Raw genomic sequence first — 20,536 nt, forward strand, 5'->3', positions numbered from 1 at the left:
CCATGATTTTGCTTTAGCTTCAACCAATTCTAATATATGTTGGTGCATAGTTCACAATGGGAGTACAAGATTAGTGCAGCCAAAAGCTAGAAGAGATTGGCCGGACGACCGACTTTAAGAGGCAGCCCGAAATTTTGGTAGACTCTGATCTCACCTTGCAAGCTTGCCGTTACTATTACCAGTCCCCATGCTGTGGCTAGGACAGTTTGACCCCCATGGCTACCTCCATGGCCTCCTCCATTATCAGATGAAGACCAATGCCGGGATGGTGAAGAAGCATCAGTGGAAATGAAAGGCGAGTCATAATAATTAATTGATGCAGAAGATGAAGCGAACGAATTGCTCACACCAATTCCGGGATCTATGCGAGAAGAGTGAGCAAAATCCTCGTCCACACAGCTTGAATTTCTATCAAAAACAATGCTTTTCTTGGGCAGGGGAGGCAAATGCCTCCGGCTACTTAAACCAACCAAGTTGTCTTCAGTTGGAGAACTGATGCTGGAATTTGGTGGTGGAGCAGTTGAACGTTTTGATGAATGCCTTTTAGAATGTATTTCAACCATTGGTGGCTCATTTTTTATACTACCAGGCCATGGAATTGCAACCGAGACATCTTTACAGTGGAAGTGCTCGTGAGCCTGGACTGTGATTCTACATTTTCTCTTCCCATCACTGGGATTTTTGGACTCTGCAACTTTCCATATATAGACCTGAGAATCTTCGCTGGCACTGATGACATGTCTTCCATCCGGGCTAAAAGAAGCTGAAATTTGGCTGTTTGTGTTCCGAAATCCTGCGGTTAAATGGTGAACTGATGGTTAGGCTAAAAGTACACTATTCCTGAAGTTTTTGCACGGATGTGTTGCAGAAGAATACCTCTATATTTTTGGATGAGCTCTGACCCACTGTAGATTCGAATTCGGGAATCAGCGGATGTAATAAGCACTTCTGATGGATCCCAAGGGGTGAACTTTGGACAACAAAATATTTAGTTATTATTTGGAATTTTGCAGAAGGGAAGGAGCTGGGGCCTTGAAGTCAGATTGTGTACCTGAAAACCAGTGACTTTTTTGGCTTGAGGTTGAGATTGAAAACCAGGGAGTTTTTTGGTTTGGGCCTTTATCTTTGGCTGGAAGTCGCATTGATGTTCCATTTTGTAATCTAGGATACAGAATGTGCTCGAGATCAGGTATGAATATTGTTAAAATTATGATCAGAAACCTGGAGTACGACATATTCTTACCATCTATGCTGTAAATTCGACAGACCCCTTGATGAGAACCAATTATAGCACCCTTCAAAGACAGAGCGAATTGAATCAGTGAAAAGCTATATTCTTTGTCGGTAAAAAGGAAGCAATCATAACCGTGTACGTTTCCTCAAGAACACCAATATAGTGGACTTTCAAAATTTGACACCTGACATGATTGCCCTCAATCTGTTTAACTATTGAGGATATTAGACATGCATTCCAAGTATATATTGATCAGTGTTTGCAATACAAGATCTAATCAGCAACCCCAACAGATAGTAGTACATCAAAGATCTTGCAGAATTCTTTAAATATCTGATCTGGCTACCTGGCCATCGGGGGTGTAGCTAGCAGCGGTAACCATTTCATGTAGATCTGTCCAGTCAACAACGTGACGATCAGGTATGCTCCAAATGCGAAGCGAAATCTACTGGATTGAACTGTATGCAAGTTACTGCCATATCATAGACTCATTAGGCATAGACTACGATCAACTGCAAATAATGGGACTTTTCATACCACTTCTTAGGGATTGATGATTGAGTAACTGCAGTATAGTTTGGCATCTCACCATAGTCATTGTGCGCAAACATCTTCAAGCAGCTCCTTGTTTCCAGATCCCACATCCTAACTGTCTTATCCATTGAGGATGAAAGCAAAAGCTGCTCAAGATTATAAGAGTCTATGTTAACTATTTCAGGAAATCAATTTTATGCCTATGATTCAAAGGAAAAAGTTTTTCCTGACAGTTCTTATTTTCATTTAGTGGATCCTCTATTTAGGAATCAAATCCAAAAAATAATTGAGTCTCAATTTGTCCCTGTTTTTAGTCTATTTAACATCTTATTTTCCTGCCTTTTGACAGAACTAAATTTTGCGAAGCTTACCTGAGACTTCGACCATGATAGATCCAAGACATCTTCTTGATGACCTTTGAAAGTGCATACTGGTTTTTCAGAAAGCGCGAATACAGTTTCTGGCACATTTACATAGTGTGGGATTGAGTTGCCTTTTTTCCTATGGATTTTACTCTTTTTCTTCTTTTCAGATGGTATAGGTGTTAATTCTGCAAGTGGAGAGCGGTCTGACCCAATGCAAGCCATCGGATGAACAGGTGTGCCACTAAGTGAACTTGTATCATCAGCCTTTGTCGATGCAACTTCACATTCCTGCACTTCCCACACATGAATCACCTTATCTTCTCCTGCACTTGCTAGAAAACGAGCATCCCAGCTGAATTTGATGGTCCATACTGAACCCTCATGTGCTTGAATTTCTTGAGACATATGCAAAGCTGTAAGTTCTTTGTATGATTTCCCATGTTGACGAGCTTTTACCCATTGCGTTGTAGCCTTTGCTGGTTTGTGGTCCTCATGTGAAGAATGCTCGTGTTCTTTGTGTAATCCGCTCATCGAAGTTGCTACTCCCTTTATATTCTTCAAAAGTGCAGCTCCCCTTCTCTTGCTATTTCTGAAACTCTTACTGAAAGAGGAATGATTGTTGATTTTCCTGCCATCTTCATGAGTTTTTCTTACCACATTCTGCCGGCACATCAACTCCTTCACCACCGGTGAATATCCAACAGACTTCTCAAACTCCTCCATTGTAAGCTGCTGCCCTGTCTGAACATCACTGAGCTTATTCCACATTCCCTGTTCATTGTATTCTTTAACAATAAACTCCTTTCCAGTGTCCAAATTCTTTATTAAGAAGAATGAACCAAATGCACCATCTGCCACTACGGATTGTAACTGATCATGGTTCAAATTTGATGATCTGTTTCTCCGTCTTTCTGGGGGTATTCTAACAGCAGTTGAGTATTGACATACACCTATAGTAGGTACCACTAGCCCCGATGATGTTCTGGTAAGTCTTTGTTTCGATACCGGACCAATTAATTCTTCTTTACGTTGTTTTGTTTTTGCAGAAAAAGCTTGTATATCACCATCTGACCGCGATCGGGCAAGGACAATTGCAGGTGTATGTGAATGTAAAGGTGAAGAAGGAGAAGACTCATCTCTTTTCCGTTCTTCCTTGGGAGAAGAATCAAATTTTACTCTGGCAGGAGAGTCAACCTTTACTGTTGACACTTGGCCGTTATCTTGTTTTCCTGAAACACCTCTAACAAGCTTGGTGCTGGCAATCCTGAGCATGTCTTTGGTGCTGGACAGGCCCATGCCTTGTAGCAGACGCTTGCGTCGTTCCCTGATATCCCCCGGTTCAGCCGTCCACATATCATACCCTGCGAACATGGAAGAAGGTCTTGACATTGACGGACGGATGCTTTTGAAGGAGGTCGACGAAATGGCAGAAACAAACGACATGCGACTATCCTCAAAGTCCTCATCCTCATCTGATCCGGAGGAAGGCAAGTCAAGGGGAAGAGCTGATGATATCCTTCCATTAGACTCAAAGAAACGGTCATCATCATCGTCATCTCCAAGACCGTCCCAATCCATGGTTAGTGTCCTCCGTTTCATCCTTGCACATTGCATATGTGATAACTCACAGAATCAAATCCAGGAAACGGAAACAAACAAGAAATTATGAATATGTTCTGTATGTGTTGAGTTTTGGCTTTCTCAAGAGAGAGAGAGAGAAGAAAGATTGAAGAATTCTTGGAGAATCTTTGAGCAGACGAGAGAGAGAGAGAGAGAGAGAGCAAAGGCTGGAATGAGGAGAAGTGGAAGGGAGGAAAACAAGGGACATAAAACATAAGAAGGCGTTACATTATTATTGTCTTGAGAATTGGTAGGAAAATGGAAATGGTCAATAATGGTCATCACACTTACCTCTCTTCACGTCTATCTCCCAATCATATCATCACTTGGCTTATTTAAAAAAAAAAGGAAAGTATTGACCATTTATATTGCTAACACATCAACAAGTATACCAAGTTGACTTTTTGAGTTCTAACTGGTGTGTTGCGCTTGTCGTGTCCAGCTATGCATTATGTTGATATAACTTTAGCCTATTTATACTTACACCTCCTAAAAACAATCAAATTACGCACCCAACCCCCTACTTTCGGTAATTACACATAAGGACGTTCAATACGATTAACCGAATTAAAAGTTTGGTTAAACCGAAAATTTGTACGCCATTTTCGAAACAAATATTTGGTTTGGTTTAGTTTTTGTACCGTATCAATGGAAAATTTGAAATATATATAATGTTAATTTGTTAGTTATAAATTATTTATTAATCAATAATTATAATAATTAACTATATATTAACCCATATAAAATTATTTTTTTGTTATAAATACAGAATTAAGATATTTAATTTTTATATATTAATTTTGTTATATTTATATATATTTTTTAAAAATTCAATTTTCGGTTCGATTCAGTTAATAGACACAAAAAATCAAAATCAAACTGAATATTAAAATTTAAAAAAAAAAAATTGAATACCAAACTGAATTTTTTATTTCCTATAATTTATCTAGATGGTTATTCAACCATTTTAGTGGAGAATTGCGAATACAGTCCCAATACCTAAAATATAGGAAAAAAAATGCAAATAAACTCGTGTGATATTGTAAATAAATAAATTAACTCTTTATGGAAAAAAAAAAAAAGCAATTTACCCCCTGTCTTTTTCAAAATAAGTAATTTACCTCCTTATCTAAAGAGGTAAATTGCTTTCTTTAAAAAATATAGGGGGTAAATTATTTTTATTTTTTCGTAAGGGATTAATTTGCTCATTTGTAATATCATACGAAAATAATTGTATTAAAACCCATAAAGCATATAAATGAATATATATTTTTGTCAAATATATTTCTGTAGGCAGTTTATACGGCAATCAACTCGAGAACAGCATTACAACATTCCAAAACTGTTGTTCTGTTAAATTCTACCATGAATTAGCTCAGGTACCTAGCTCATCAATAAACAAACACTCCAGATTTCATCATTTCAACAAGTTTTCTTCTGTTCCTACGTGCTAGAAAATTGATTCGACCTCCGTGGATGCTCCGAATAGTAGACTCCGGCGAGACGCTGCTGAATCACGCCTTCTCAATCTTGTCCGCCTGATTTCAATACGTAATTGGATCGGTGGGTGCGATCCGATAAAAACCCCCGATATTCTATATTATCAGAGAGATATGATATCGCCGATAATATTCGATTATTGTCGCTGATACAATGATATTATAACATGTATTTGATAATATCGTGGATAATATCCGATATTATAAGTGATATTCAAGTTGGAGAGGTGAAGAGGACAATGGGCAACAAATATAAATTACACATTGTGTCTCAAGAACTAACAGATTTTGAACTTTATTGGCAGAAAAAAAAACAATGTTTTTCTGACTAGATTCAGAATAACTTTAAACTTTGAAGCTTTCCCTTCTATATTCTACTACTTTTGCCTTTAATCATCATTTTATACAAGTTATGGTGGACACTGCTCCATTTTTCAAAGCATAATGGAGTCTCAAGGAACCATAGGCCCTTCTGTACAACTTCCATGGCAAAATTACAAAGGAAATCATCAAAATCAAGAACCAAACCATTTGTAATACTCCTGTAGATATACCTGATCATGATACATTTCCAAGGTTTCAGCCTCACTAGCATTCCACTTTCTTTTTATTATGTATATATATTTTAAGCATTACTTTAATTAATTTTCTCCAAGTAATTATATTATAAAACTTTTGGTTTGTAATATTATTTACTAATTTGTGATGTTCTATTGTTTTTATACTTATAATAATTTTTTTTTTGTGATAACATATTTACTTCGTGCCGGCCGATAATACCCCAATACGCCGCGACCTATGTGGAACAGTACACCCCAATATTTCGCTAATACTATGACTTTGAACCATAGGACTATGTGATTGCCAGAATTATTTTGTAATAAAAAAATAATATCGAAATTGTGAACCCATGATCGTCTCCAGATATTTGCTTCTCCGATTCCCTCGAATAACCTCATTTACCCTCAAACCTAACTTCTCTATTCCTACTGCTGCTAGCATCAGTGCTATCAAGACTTTCCGACCCAATTTTTTTACTAGAAGATGAGTTTTTTCCGTGCGAATATTCTGAGATCCAAATTTGAACTAAGCTTACGGTAAATATGTTATATTGTCATATAATTGATGCACAATTAAAAAAGTCTGTCCATTCATATAACATAATAAATTAATATTGAATAATTTATGGCCGTCTGATTCAATTAAATAATAACACAATTGTGGATCTGAGAATCTGAAGATATGCTCATCTGGTCTTATGATTGTAAGGATGGTGTGAAGTTGCATGCATGTTCATCATGGCACTTGATCATATGACGTCATTATGTTTATTATCTCCATAGATTGAGGAGGGGAGGAGTGGACTGAGAAGCTTCAAAATTAATTAAGAAGAAAAAGGGTTGTGGATGTTTTCGCACTTTCTCGCGCCTCTTGCACAATGACTTGGCTGCTCAGCCAGATCAGATAAATACACTGCTCTCCCAAATTCAGCCCACTGGAGTTTAATTTTAGGAGTTTATTCCATATGTTGAGCCCATAACTAAACTAATCCCGGGCCGCAATTCTTGCTCTTGGTTGATAAATTTAAAGACAAATTACAACCAATTCTTGTAAAATTTGATATAAATATAGAAACCATCCTAGAATTTAGGACCCATCAGGTTGGACTCGATGAACCTCGTAGATTCAATTAATATTTTTAAAATATTAAAAAAATTAAAAATAATACTATTATAACTTTATAAGTATGAGTAGATATTATTAAAAGGTTAATGTTTTTTGTCAATTTATATGTGCATGTTTTTTAAAATGTTAAAAACTTTAAGAAATGTGTTACTTATATAACATTAAAATATTTATGAATTATTTATATTATTATTATAATTTATAAAAATATTAATTAAGCTTGTGTATTATATGTAAGTACAAATAAATTATATAATTTTTGTATATGTACAAATATATTTGATATAGATATATATAAAATAAAATAACAGAGCGGGTTCAGGTCCAAACCACTAAGACCTGAACCTGTGCCGAGACTCGAAGAAATGAAAGGAGAATTTGAATTAAAAAGAGAATAATGGTTGGAATGAGTGCTAGGTGATATAATTCATGTCCAGTGCAAAAGTGAGTTTGAGATAGCTTCAAAATCGAGAGAGAATAGAGTGTGAGAGTAGATATTACAAAAATAATTGTACCAAAGGTCTATTTATAAGTGCTCATTGAGCAATATTTGAAAGGCAGTTATGGAGAGTCATATGTCGTTTGAAAGCTACTCGTCAAGTTTTGCCTAATCTGCCTCAAAATTCAAGACCGATACTTGTTGGTTAACAGCCCGATTTGCAACTAGATTACTGAGAGTTTGGTTAAGATCTTTTAGTATGACGTGTCTCCAGATGTTATCAATTTATGCAATGTGTTCGCCTTACCGTATGCTAACTTATCTTGTTGAAATGAGCTTGTTTCTTGGATCTGTCAAATTAATAAAGATAGAGAATTTTTTATGAGTTTTTACCTCATTGCTCATGGGCCAGTGGGTTCAAAACGGTTGGGTTGCTCAGTGGGGGCCCATTTTCTTGTTTTGGGCTTTTTGTGAGAAAATGTTGAGGGGCTATCACCCTTGAAAATAGTTTTCGTTTGACAAATAAATTCATTCGTTAGTTAAAATTTATTGAATTTATTGTTATGAGCAAAAACAAAAAAGAAGAATAAAATTCATATTTATCCTTGATTGAATTAATATTGACTTATTGCAGTTAAACAAAACTTTTTCCTATCAAGTTAGCGTGAAAATGAACCTCCTCACAAGCATTAGTATATAAAGATGTATAGATACTTTAATTATAAAATAATTTATTTGACTTACAGTAAATCAATTTGAATAAATATGGATACTCATTTACTTTTTTTATTAATATTAACAAATTTTATTAATTTTAACAGATAAATTAATTTTTTAATTTATAAAACAATTATTTATAATTACATCAAAATTTGGGAGATAGCGATATTATCATTGGTCGACAATTGAAGGAGAAAAATGGCAGAAAACATATATAATTGGTGGGACAAAGTGAAATTCAACCCCTACAAACATTCTGTACACTAGTGCACGAGTCAAGCGGAGAGAGAGCGAGATTTGAGGTTCATTTAAAGGTGAATTTCATTTCCTTCGCATTTGCATTCCAGTTCGCTCGCTCTTTTCTTTTTTCCATTTTCGAAACGCGAGACCGCTTATCTGTGGGGAGAAGAGAAACAGCATTCTCTCGTTCTCGAAACACGCGAAATCCTTGGGATCACATTACTCCTCCATTTCGACTGTTTTCAACTAGAAGAAAGAGGTGATACGGATTAGCTTCCCAATTCTCAAATTTGACTATTGATTTCCTTTGTATCATACGTCGGAAATCTGCTCTCGTTTTTTCTCATCGATCAGCATTTTACTTTTTGCTCGCGGATTGATCTATTAATATTCCTGTTGTTTATGTGTTCTGCGATTTATGCATATACCCGTACGTGTACGCTGTTGAACATGTATGTTTTTGCATGTGTGAGATCCTTCGGATGGTCATATGATCATGCTGATCCTTGACAACGAGCTTTCGATAATCTCACTTGTGAATGTTTCGGTCTTAGTTCTCTTCGCTTTCCTTCGCTGTTTCGTGTTATATATATGTGTTTTGATCCGAGTTCAATCTTTGTCCGGATTAATTCCTGAAACCGGATGTTTTTAAATCTCTTTCACTTGAAGAATTGAATTATATTTTTCATGATTTCATTGTGGTCTGGTTTTCAGCCTGATTGTTGTGGAGAAATATTACGATATGTTATGCTTTTGATGCATTGATTCCTTCTGCTTAGCAATTCCATGTTACATTTTGAGTGCAGTTGGTTAAATTTGAAAAATATGGAGCTTAAAAGTTGCGCTAGATCTTATTTGGAGCATATGCTTTTGTAAAAAGCGGGATTGGTTGAAAAGAAAAGGCAATCTATAGAACAGGATGAAGGAATTCAAGACGAGGGGGGCGAGTTAAATGCAGAAGGTGGGCAGACGCATGATTCAGGTGAAACTTAAAGTCATGGGGTGCATACTATTAGAAGGGAAGAGTTGCAACTGTTTAGGGGTATTATGAATGATTGACACTCTCTGTCACTTTATACAGTTTGAATCAGAAAGATCGGAAAGCTTCATGCTACTGCTGGAGCTTTAGGGTGCCCCAGTTTACTAAAATTAGGCTTTTGTTGCTTCAACATTTAATATTTAGAAAGAGAACAAGAGAGTAGAGATTGCATTTATTTGATATAAATAGTGAAATCTAATTGAGGCCATGATGCAGTATCTGGCTAAGTAGCTAGTTAACATCTCGTGTCAACCGATGCAATTTAATCACTTATGTTTTCAATTCAGACTATGTTGTTTTTAACAGCTATCTGTAGTTGTCCAAGGCATATATCTGTCATGAATTGAGGTATCACACATTTTAATGTGCTGAAGCTGTTATGTAACTTTTTGCTATAAGAAATCAAATGTCATCACTAGTATGCTATATTATTATTTTCTATTAAAATTCTTGATGATGCTTGTATTTTGTTGGCAGGTCAACAAGTAAATGGCAGACGGCGAGGATATTCAACCCCTTGTATGTGACAATGGAACAGGAATGGTCAAGGTATAGTTGCTGCTATGATCATTCTATCTACTCACCTTTGGTTTAGATCCTTACTTTATCCTCAAAAACATTATTGGTTAGTTTTCTCCTACAGTTCAGATTCTAACTCATGATGTTTTAGGCTGGATTTGCTGGAGATGATGCTCCGAGGGCTGTGTTCCCTAGCATTATAGGCCGTCCACGTCACACAGGTGTGATGGTTGGCATGGGTCAGAAAGATGCATATGTGGGGGATGAGGCACAGTCCAAGCGTGGTATTCTATCTCTGAAGTACCCTATTGAGCATGGTATTGTTAATAATTGGGATGACATGGAGAAAATTTGGCATCATACATTCTACAATGAACTCCGTGTTGCTCCAGAGGAGCACCCAATTCTTCTGACTGAAGCACCCCTCAACCCAAAGGCAAATCGAGAAAAGATGACCCAAATTATGTTTGAGACCTTCAATTCCCCTGCCATGTATGTTGCTATCCAGGCTGTTCTATCCCTGTATGCCAGTGGTCGTACCACCGGTAAGTTGATTCAATTTGGTGTGCTTGAAGAAGTTTCTATTGTGAAAGACTGTGTTCTTTCATATAGATCTTTACCTGTACGAGGAATTGTCGACTGGCAGCGGATTCATTTGTGTTATTTGTCTCATATATCAACAAAATGAGTGGTTGGGGTGGTGACACTTGCCACTGTTTCCTTGAGACACATATCCAAAGCTTTTTATTTAATGACTTAGCTTATCATTTCTTTTATGCATCACCGTCTGCTGCTCATACAAATACTATTGTTGAGATACGGCAAATCTCATATGCTATCATCTTGAGTTGAAACTACTACCTGTTAACAGTATTGCAACTTGGCACCAACATCAAAATCTAAGTTAGTTAGCTGAGGTTTTTGTTCATTCAGAGGCTACTGGTGATCTTTTTATTTTTATTTTTTTTCCATTTTGGAATTTTGATCTAGTGGGAGCTTTGTGGCACTTTATATTTATCTCCACCGGACTCCTCCAATTCTATAATGAGTTTCACCATATTTTGTAGATGCTGTACCAATCATGTGTTGTGTATGTCTGCAAGCCTAACTTTATCTCTGGATATTTACTGGTGATTTGAACCTGTCTCTTGCAGTATCTGTACAACACTTCTATTCATAGGATGTTTTCCCAGTAATCCTTTGCTTCATGCAGGTATCGTCATGGACTCTGGTGATGGTGTCAGCCACACAGTGCCCATTTATGAAGGCTATTCTCTTCCCCATGCTATTCTTCGCCTTGACCTTGCCGGCCGTGACCTCACGGACCAGTTGGCCAAAATCCTTACTGAACGTGGATACTCTTTTGTCACATCCGCGGAGAAGGAAATCGTGAGGGATATGAAAGAGAAGCTATCGTATATTGCTCTTGATTTTGAGCAAGAAATGGAGACAGCTAAGACAAGCTCAGCTGTTGAGAAGAATTTTGAGTTGCCTGATGGTCAAGTAATTACCATCGGAAATGAGCGTTTTCGATGCCCTGAAGTCCTTTTCCAGCCAGCAATGATCGGAATGGAAGCTGCTGGTATCCATGAGACGACATACAATTCAATTATGAAATGCGACGTTGATATCAGGAAGGACTTGTATGGTAACATTGTGCTCAGTGGTGGATCGACCATGTTCCCTGGTATTGCTGATAGAATGAGCAAGGAAATAAGTGCATTGGCTCCTAGCAGCATGAAGATTAAGGTCGTGGCTCCACCTGAAAGGAAGTACAGTGTTTGGATTGGGGGATCCATCTTAGCATCCCTCAGTACCTTCCAGCAGGTATGTTATATGTTGATTGATTTAGAGCTTCTTGTGAACATTTCGAATGCATTACCTGGTCTGAATGATATATTTTGTATCGTTGTCTGTAGATGTGGATAGCGAAGGCCGAGTATGATGAATCTGGCCCTTCAATTGTGCATAGGAAATGTTTCTAATCAGGAGCATTTATCAATGTCCTGATTCCTCCTCAACTTTCCAGTTATTGTCAAGAGCTACTAGACTTTATGATCGTGAAGTTCAGAGATTTTCGTGTTCATTATGTTGGTTTTATTTCTGCAGAAATCCAGAAGCAGAATAGTCTTATCTATGTTACATTCTAGTGTTTCCTTTTTTCCTTCAAGGTTTCTTGCATATCGGATTTGTTTTTATTAATAACTAGTTTATCTGTTACCGGATTTTGGTCAATTAGAGTTGTTTTCAGAGGATGCTTGTATGGCAGTTTTAACTTGAATTACATATAGTTAGATCTCTACTATGAATAACTACAACAGGTTGCAATTCTTAGCGCAAAATGGTTTTCTGCGACTCTTCGAAATATTGTAAAATTGGATCCATCTCCATATACTTTTATATATATATATATATATATTAGCTTAACTTTTGTAGCATGTCTTCTGTATTTGTATATAATAAATATTTTTTGCATTTCAAAATATAAAATTTGAAAAATTGTTTATTATATAAGTTGAAAGATATTTTAAAAATAAGAAAAAGTTTTTTTTTAATAATAATAGAGATGTTTGATATTGAATTCTGAGCAAGCATATATAGAGAAAAAAAAAATAGAAATATATATGTACACTTTATTTCCCGCTATACATAAGTACAGAAAACAGAAAACTCGTTCACTTTTAAATTGCACTTTCTTTTCCACAAAATTTAAAAATGGAGTCCTGCGTCTTTGTGGTGGAACCCCAAATTACAACCTCCACAGTCAACCAAACTACGGCTATGCCACGATTGACATTCAGCACCAGAAATCAACGTTAGTTGCTGTATCACTCTATCGCTTCCACCCGATGCCAGCTAACCACCACAGGCTTCCTCGCTCCTCCGTCGATGGCGGCTTTTCTTGGTGGTGGTGGTGGCGTAAATTATCAAAGCGGGAATGGACCATCTTTGCCGCCGCTGCAGCATTCTCCATTTTCCTTATCATCCTCTCCCCGGTGTCCGTTTCTCGTGCATTTACAAATACGAGTGCAAATTCAGGAACAGCTTCTGTATGGGTGCCGTTCACGCCTTCATCCAAAGCGCAGAAAAATTCCGCCTGTAACGATCTGCGTCTCTCTGTTTATCTTTTCCATGGGAGGTGGAATTTTAAGTGGTTTTCTGCTAGTTTTCGTTTTTGTGTTGATTCAGTGTCGAATAATTGCTTGCTATATCACTCTATCGCTTCCACCCGATGCCAGCTAACCACCACAGGCTTCCTCGCTCCTCCGTCGATGGCGGCTTTTCTTGGTGGTGGTGGTGGCGTAAATTATCAAAGCGGGAATGGACCATCTTTGCCGCCGCTGCAGCATTCTCCATTTTCCTTATCATCCTCTCCCCGGTGTCCGTTTCTCGTGCATTTACAAATACGAGTGCAAATTCAGGAACAGCTTCTGTATGGGTGCCGTTCACGCCTTCATCCAAAGCGCAGAAAAATTCCGCCTGTAACGATCTGCGTCTCTCTGTTTATCTTTTCCATGGGAGGTGGAATTTTAAGTGGTTTTCTGCTAGTTTTCGTTTTTGTGTTGATTCAGTGTCGAATAATTGCAGTTTGTTTGGATGGGAGTGTGCCTGGGTATCATATAAGACGTGGTTTTGGATCTGGCTCCGACAGTTGGCTTCTTCACGTTGAGGTTTCATCTTTACTTGTTTTCTTACTAGAACATTTGAACATATTGGATATCCTTTTGTTAATGTCTGCTATAACTATAAATTACAGTAAAAAAAAAATAGTCCTTTTTTCTTGCTATACTGATTATTCATAATTTATATGTAACACAATACTTTCTATTGCAATACCTTTATAGGTTTTTAGTACTTTAGAACAAATTAACTATATCGTTCACTATTGCATCAAAGCGTTCCCTGGATACAGGATTATTCTTTAGTCATTATTCACGTGATATTTTCGTGTACGAGTAGTGTGCCTTTCCAAACTCACCAAACTGTATTTGCAGTTACAGAATAATCTAACATTTGTTCACATTGTCAAAGGAAGATCTGATATGTTTCTGTGTACATTTAATAGGATGATATATATGTCAAGTTCTTTTTATGCTAGGATTTATGCTTTACATTAAATGATTTGGAGGTGTTAGAGTGTATCTACAACACCCTTGATCAATTACGGTTGAGCTAACTGGTGATCTTGTGGCATGAACTGTTGAAAGTTCTATTTAGATTTTCAAAGTGGTGGTGGACCTAATACTTATATATATTATCTTGCTATGCATAGGGTGGAGGATGGTGCAGTACTTTATCATCTTGTTCTGCTCGGAGGAGAACGAAACTAGGTTCATCGACCTACATGGAGCATGAAGTTGAATTCTTGGGAATTTTGAGCCATGACCCACTTCATAATCCTGGTATATTATTCAATGTTTGCACCCTAATTTACAATGTTTCCAGTTCTTTTGTTCTTTTCTAAGTAAATATTTGGTACGTGTAGACTTGGACTTTTATATGCGGTTAAAATGCATGCTTCTCTTTAACTGCAACCTAATCTTCTGCACTTCACCAATGCTGTACATCCATATCTTCTCCAACATACAAAAGTCATAGTCCGTGGTGTACCATGGTATACACCGCCACAAAAATGTTTTGTTCGAAATCTTATTTATACAATTGCTATGGATTTATACCTCTGGATGTGATGTGAAATTTCATGTTGACTTTTTTGGTTATTTGTTCCTCTGGTCATTTTCAGATTTTTTCAACTGGAACAAGGTGAAATTACGTTATTGTGATGGATCCTCATTTTCCAGTCACCCTCATAATGAGTTTGGAGTAAGTCCATTTTAGGAGATTAACATCTAAATGTTGGAATATTTATACACTTTTCTACGATGCCTGTCAGCCTGCATGATACAATGGAGTAATGTAATCAGAGTAACTTAAATTCATTTTGATTCATCTATATTCCAGAATGGAACAAAAATTTTCTTTAGAGGTCAGCTTATCTGGGACACGGTTATGGATGAGCTCTTGTCAATTGGAATGACTAAAGCTAGAGAGGTATATAAACTGGCTTCTCTGTCCATATTTTCTTTCTTTTTGTAGCTAAAGAGTAATGTTAATGTCTTATGTTTTACTGATTTGGTGTTTAATTGTTAACGAGAAAATATATGATTGTCATATCTGCAATTGTCATTCTGATAATGTGATATATGTTTCAATTGCTTATTTGGGTGGATCAAGTTTCTGTTGTCTCTATACTGACCATTTCGGAAGTTCATTCTTGCTTCTATTGGGACTTCATATTCAGCAACCGGTCCATAAGTTCCCATTTTTTCGTTTGTTCCTGCATGATGTCGTTGAAATTATTGAAATAGGTTCATCTCGTGATGAAGTTGACTTTCTCTTGGTGCCATAGATATAGTTTACCTCATTGTTTCAGTTAGCTGAAGAGCTAAATTACTCTCAGTTGCAAAATATATTAGGTTCTTACTAGTGTGTTCTATTCTGTAATTTCAGGCCCTTCTTACAGGATGCTCTGCTGGTGGTTTGGCGACTCTCATACATTGTGATGATTTTCGGGGTCTTCTGCCAAAAGATGCAAATGTCAAGTGCCTTGCAGATGCAGGTTTTTTCCTTAATGAGTATGTGCTTTACTCTCTCTCTTTCTCTCTGTTTGACTGCATTTTCTTGTTGGGTCACCTTCAACTGATCTCCACCACCAAGAAAGACATCTCTTGCCCGACTTACATTAGACTTGACACTACTTACTCCATGATAATTGGTATGGACTATGCTTTCTTTCGTTCATGTCAATTTCCTTTGAGTAGGCTCTGTAAGAGTATAAGTTGTATAGTTGATATTCTTGAAGAACATGTGTTGTTCTTACTTTTACTCAGGACATAAAATAATAGTGAAGTAGTGACATCATGTAGTCACTTTTGGTGTGAGTTTTATTGACCAAGTATAGTAACCTGAAGAGATTCCCAATGATTCTACATGCTCAACAAGTTGCACTGGCTTGGGGATGTCTTGCATCTAAAGCCACAGGGTCTGCATCAGGAGCTGAAGATTAGTCTTTGGTTAAGAACTGTACTATATACCTTTCAGGAGGCGCACAATTACTACCTCTTGTATCTTTGACTGTATGAATATTTGAAAATGACAAGGGCTTACAATTGTTTCTGCGGTCTTGGCTAATTTTTTGGGTTTTACCCAATATGGATGGGCTTTTAGAGTTTTAACATATAAACAGAATAAAATACATAGAGATAAACTTTTGTTGAGATGCTTTCTTGTATTGTTATCAGAAATATACGTACAGAGAGAGAGAGAGAGAGAGAGAGAGAGAGAGAGAGAGATAAAGGTCTTCATGGAAAAATTCTTTGATAATCTGAGGCTTTTCTGTTTAGGTTCATTGTTCTGCAATCCTGTTTCAATTGTGTTGTGATTTATTTCTGTGGACAGGAAAGATATTGCTGGAAATCACACCATAGAGTCCTTTTATCATGATGTTGTACACCTGCAGGTTATCCTAAAACTTCATAACCTAATCCTATGCCTTGTTTATGTCCGTATATATTTTCTACATGAAGTCTACTTTATTGCATGACCAAGGTTGTTGAAAAGATGGTTTTGTAACAGTGTCTTTGCACTTTGTGATCCTTCTTTCACTGAAGATAGCTTTATGTTTAATATGCAATTTTGCATAGTTCCCATTTCAGGAAAATTAGTATGAGATCAGATTGGGAAGTGCCCAGTATTGCTAAAAGAGACTACATTTGTCTGAGAGCCTTTGTGCTTATGTTGGAATGCATATATGATATCATATTGATGAGATGAGTTTCACCATATAAACTGCAACCTTTTACAACCATGAGAGATGTACTTTTTTATCCTCAAGTCTTAGAACAGGGACCATTTGTTGAGCTGCTTCATGGTTCACATAAATAATATGGTAACTCTGAAGTCTTCTTGTTGTGGGTGTCCAATAAGCATTAAGCAGGCACTAGGGTTGCTGTCGTAGTGTTTAATGCACTATTGGCTCTACTATAACTTTATATCGTTCAGCGAGGATTTTATTTTACTTATATTGTTATTAGAAGAGAATGCTTTTCTGGCCATCTGGAACAAATAAATCTTGCTTGCAAGATATCTATGTATATTTTCTAAGCAAAATGACAGTAACTGTAAAATTATGAAATTCCTGTAAACCAGAAGGCAGGTATCCTTCTCTCAAAAAAAGAAGGTAGGTATCCTCTTCTATAATATTGGAAAGATGACTAATATTTCCTGTTTACTTCACCTGATTGCAGGGTGTGGCTAAAAGTTTGAACCATGATTGTGTTACCAGATCTGAACCTTATAAGGTGCATTTTCTTTTCTATATTTGCCCAGTGTCTGGTTTCTTAAGCTTTTCCTTTTTCTCGGTAAATATATGAAACATTTCTACATTACTCAATTTTGGTTCCCTATCATGGATTCTGGTGCCAGTGTTTCTTTCCTCAAGAATTTATTGGAAATATAAAGACACCTATCTTCCTTGTTCAACCAGCATATGATTTTTGGCAGGTATTTTCCTAGTCTCATGCTATATTTTAAACATTTTTGTCTTTTATATATATAAAAATTTTGTGACTTCTTTCAGATAGCAAATATTTTGGTACCTGCTTCATCAGACCCTGGTGGCAGCTGGCCCAGGTGCAAGCTAAATATTTTGAAATGTGATTCCAGCCAGCTAGAAGTGCTTCACGGTATTATGTTAGACATGACTTATTTTACTGCTCATATCTAGCACATGCTAAAAAATTTATCACATTTGCGGGACTTACCTTGGGAGATGATTATATTCCCATGTAGTCACTGTAACTAAATCAATTATAGATTCCTCAGAAGAATGAGGTGCAGATTTTCCTTGAAAATATATCACCAAAGGTTGTTTCTCCCTTCCATTGACCTTCAGAAGCCCCGTGTAGTACGAAAAATTCATTTTCTTGTGAGTCTCTTCTGCTCATAAAGGAATTACCTATAGCAGGGGATTCACTCCATTTGTGAGGCTTGGAAACGAGATTCATGTAGCTCCTCTCCTACAAAGTAAATGTACTGTTTGCATGATGCGGACAAGTATATAGATGCAAAAGTGACTTAGGTCAAAGTGGAGTAATTCCTCTTTACCATTCATAGAAAAAAACAAAAGCATCTTTAGATACTTGCATGAAATTAGCTCATTTTCAGATGCTGGAAATATATACATTAGCGCAGAAGTTCGTCATTTTGTATGCGGTGTAATTAGTTCTCATGCATGCAGGTTACAGAAACTCATTACTGAAGACGCTTAATGAATTTCAGCAAAATCCAGAAATGGGAATGTTTATAAATTCTTGCTTTGTTCACTGCCAAACATGGGCAGCTGAGACATGGCATTCACCCACTTCTCCCAGAATCAACAACAAGGTTAGTTCTAAATCATCCTTGCTTGCGATATCCAATAAAAGTGCCTACATAGAAGTGAACAAAATTCTTTGCATGTAATAAGCCCGGTTTTGTTAAAAGTATTTTTGATTTTGAGCTTGAGCTCTTCAAATATACAAGTTTCGAGCACTTCCAGTCAACTATGCTGTGTTGGAGTTCAGAGTTGGAAATCAGACCCAAATGCAGTACATGCTAGACCTGTCGCTTGACTCAGCTAGTTATATTGTGAGACAGGATAGTTGCCATGCACTTCGATATGGTTCTCGTATTCACATTCTAATTTATATTGCTTCAGTTTTAGGTACCATTTGATTAAGCTATTTACTATGTGTTAGATAGAACATGTATTCATGATGACCTGAAATAACATTTAATTTGATTAAGCCTCCCTATGTTATAACTTGATGAGTTCACGGCTCTTCTGAATCTACTTGACAGACATCTTTGATATTTGTTAAACAGACAGTTGCGGAATCAGTAGGTGATTGGTACTTCAAAAGAGCAGCAGCTAAGCAAATTGATTGTCCTTATCCTTGCAATCCTACTTGCTACAATATGGATCTCACTCGTGGATGATGCAATGAAATCACTTTGGGCTTGCTATCATCTGATCTCATCTCTCTTAGCAATTTCCTGGCTGGTAAGATTAATTTTCTTCAGCATCAGCCAGGACATAGTTGGAGGTATGTGCAGCTGTTGATGCTGCTGTCCTTTTCTTCTTCTAGAAGTATACTTGCCCACTCTCCTTGTGTAACATTTTTAGAACCCTTAAAGATAATATCTCGTGATTCTCATGAAGAAGTCAAACATTGAGTTTTTCTGTATATATGAACCTACCTATGTTTTCAAATGCTGTTTGATCGACTGTGTGTTATATATTTCGTGTATCAACATCTTGTGATGAATTTAAATTTCCCATTGAATGAGAAAAAAGTTCTTTTTCACATTTAAGTCCAAATTCCTCTGTTTTTTGTTGCCGGTCTATTGTGGAAGATAATAAAAAAGAATTGCGTCAGATGCAAGATCATCATCTTCAGCTTATGAGAACATGATAAAATTAGATTGAATTTAGACCACACAGCTAATGTTCTCCCATTTGCAGGATGACTTTCTTGTTTTTCATTACTCTTTTTCCCACTGAGATCACAGTTGAGGTCATTAATACTCATCAGTTTCTTTATTGATCATAAATTCTGGTGTGCACTGACAGTTGTATGGTTGATGGTGGTGGGCCAGGTTCAACTGGACCTTTTTGTAATTTTTTGAAATTATATGGACTTTGAAATAAACTGGAGCATTCAATACTTTTGCTGAAAAATATCAACAAAATCAAATACTCTGACTTGAAAGATTAGCAGAGTTTATTACTTCCGGGTTGTCTATAAACAGTGGTCAATACTGAAGCTTCTGTGGCTTGTTGCATGGCTACGTGCAAATGATATAATTTGAGTTGAAGAATGTGTAAGTACATCATAATGACTATGCAGCCATGGCCCATGACTAATACTATATCCACTTTTCTACACGCTAAATTTAATTTGATTCTTCTCCCGTGATTTGGTGCTGCAGCAATTAGGGTTTTTTCTTTTTTTTTCTTTTTTTATAATTATTCAATCAATATATCAATATAATTAAGAATTAATAATAAATTATATCGGTTCAATTAATACATCAATATCAGTAACAGATTACAATAACTTAATAATCCACATGCAATGAGAAACATATTCATACATCCAATGGGACTTGAATTCATGATTTTGAACTTGGTCATGGGAGATAAAACAATAACCTACATAAAAAGAGATTAAACACTTATATATAATAAAAATAAGTTAGATAGGATTTAAATTCATAACTTCAAATTTGTTCATGAAATTTTGATTTTATTTTTAATTTTGACCGCTCAGCTAAGACATTTTCGAGATTTTTATTAACAGGAAAAGTAAAATTGGTGTGGTTTGACTTAAATATTACTTAATTGGCTCCCAAGCTTCAACCCCTCTGTTCGTAGCTTGCAAAAAAGTCTACAAATTCATTCTTAAAACTAAAATTCTAGGAAGAAGTTATCTTGAGTTTAGAATTATTTTGAGTGCTTCCTTTTGACTTTTAAGCACTGAAAAAACACGCAAACAAGTTTTATTAAGAAGTTTCTTTATATATATATATAGAGAGAGA

At 36.4% G+C, this 20,536-nt stretch overlaps 3 protein-coding genes and 1 long non-coding RNA gene across 6 annotated transcripts; 3 read left to right on the plus strand and 1 right to left on the minus strand.

Annotated features, from left to right (window-relative positions):
• On the minus strand, positions 7-4,249 carry LOC105161466. Its single transcript, XM_011079161.2, is given in 8 exon segments — positions 7-793; positions 877-970; positions 1,052-1,161; positions 1,244-1,295; positions 1,581-1,677; positions 1,679-1,706; positions 1,824-1,914; positions 2,140-4,249. Coding segments are annotated over 8 exon segments (2,787 nt in total). The 5' UTR covers positions 3,748-4,249; the 3' UTR covers positions 7-86.
• LOC110011969 lies at positions 1,065-3,319 on the plus strand. 2 transcript variants are annotated; one of them, XR_002287048.1, is made up of 6 exons: positions 1,065-1,189; positions 1,267-1,654; positions 2,301-2,497; positions 2,604-2,857; positions 2,943-3,092; positions 3,180-3,319. It is a non-coding gene; the product is annotated as an uncharacterized LOC110011969 (long non-coding RNA). The 2 variants fall into 2 exon arrangements; XR_002287047.1 differs by having other exon boundaries at positions 2,943-3,088; positions 3,180-3,315.
• On the plus strand, positions 8,359-12,223 carry LOC105161467 (actin; the record flags this gene model as incomplete). The annotated part of the gene is given in 5 exon segments (XM_011079162.2): positions 8,359-8,596; positions 9,854-9,925; positions 10,047-10,440; positions 11,109-11,722; positions 11,815-12,223. Coding segments are annotated over 4 exon segments (1,134 nt in total). The 3' UTR covers positions 11,881-12,223.
• Positions 12,562-19,245, plus strand: LOC105161468 (pectin acetylesterase 5). 2 transcript variants are annotated; one of them, XM_011079167.2, is made up of 13 exons: positions 12,564-12,714; positions 13,098-13,377; positions 13,484-13,566; positions 14,169-14,298; positions 14,640-14,719; positions 14,858-14,947; positions 15,407-15,531; positions 16,355-16,415; positions 17,203-17,256; positions 17,381-17,458; positions 17,535-17,640; positions 18,195-18,340; positions 18,821-19,245. In XM_011079167.2, exons 2-13 carry the CDS (start codon positions 13,128-13,130, stop codon positions 18,932-18,934), a joined length of 1,317 nt encoding a protein of 438 aa, XP_011077469.1. In that variant the 5' UTR covers positions 12,564-12,714; positions 13,098-13,127; the 3' UTR covers positions 18,935-19,245. The 2 variants fall into 2 exon arrangements, with proteins under 2 accessions (XP_011077468.1, XP_011077469.1); XM_011079166.2 differs by lacking the exon at positions 13,098-13,377 and having other exon boundaries at positions 12,562-12,994.

This window comes from Sesamum indicum, linkage group LG5 (assembly GCF_000512975.1).
Source record: "Sesamum indicum cultivar Zhongzhi No. 13 linkage group LG5, S_indicum_v1.0, whole genome shotgun sequence".
Lineage (NCBI taxonomy): Eukaryota > Viridiplantae > Streptophyta > Magnoliopsida > Lamiales > Pedaliaceae > Sesamum > Sesamum indicum.

Bases quoted from the DNA above. Each gene is read 5' to 3' on its own strand.
- LOC105161468 (XM_011079166.2), top strand. From the start codon at position 12,745: ATGCCAGCTAACCACCACAGGCTTCCTCGCTCCTCCGTCGATGGCGGC. The intron at 14,720-14,857 runs GTAAGTCCATTT...TCTATATTCCAG, and splicing joins ACCCTCATAATGAGTTTGGA to AATGGAACAAAAATTTTCTT. The intron at 18,341-18,820 runs GTTAGTTCTAAA...TTTGTTAAACAG, and splicing joins CTCCCAGAATCAACAACAAG to ACAGTTGCGGAATCAGTAGG.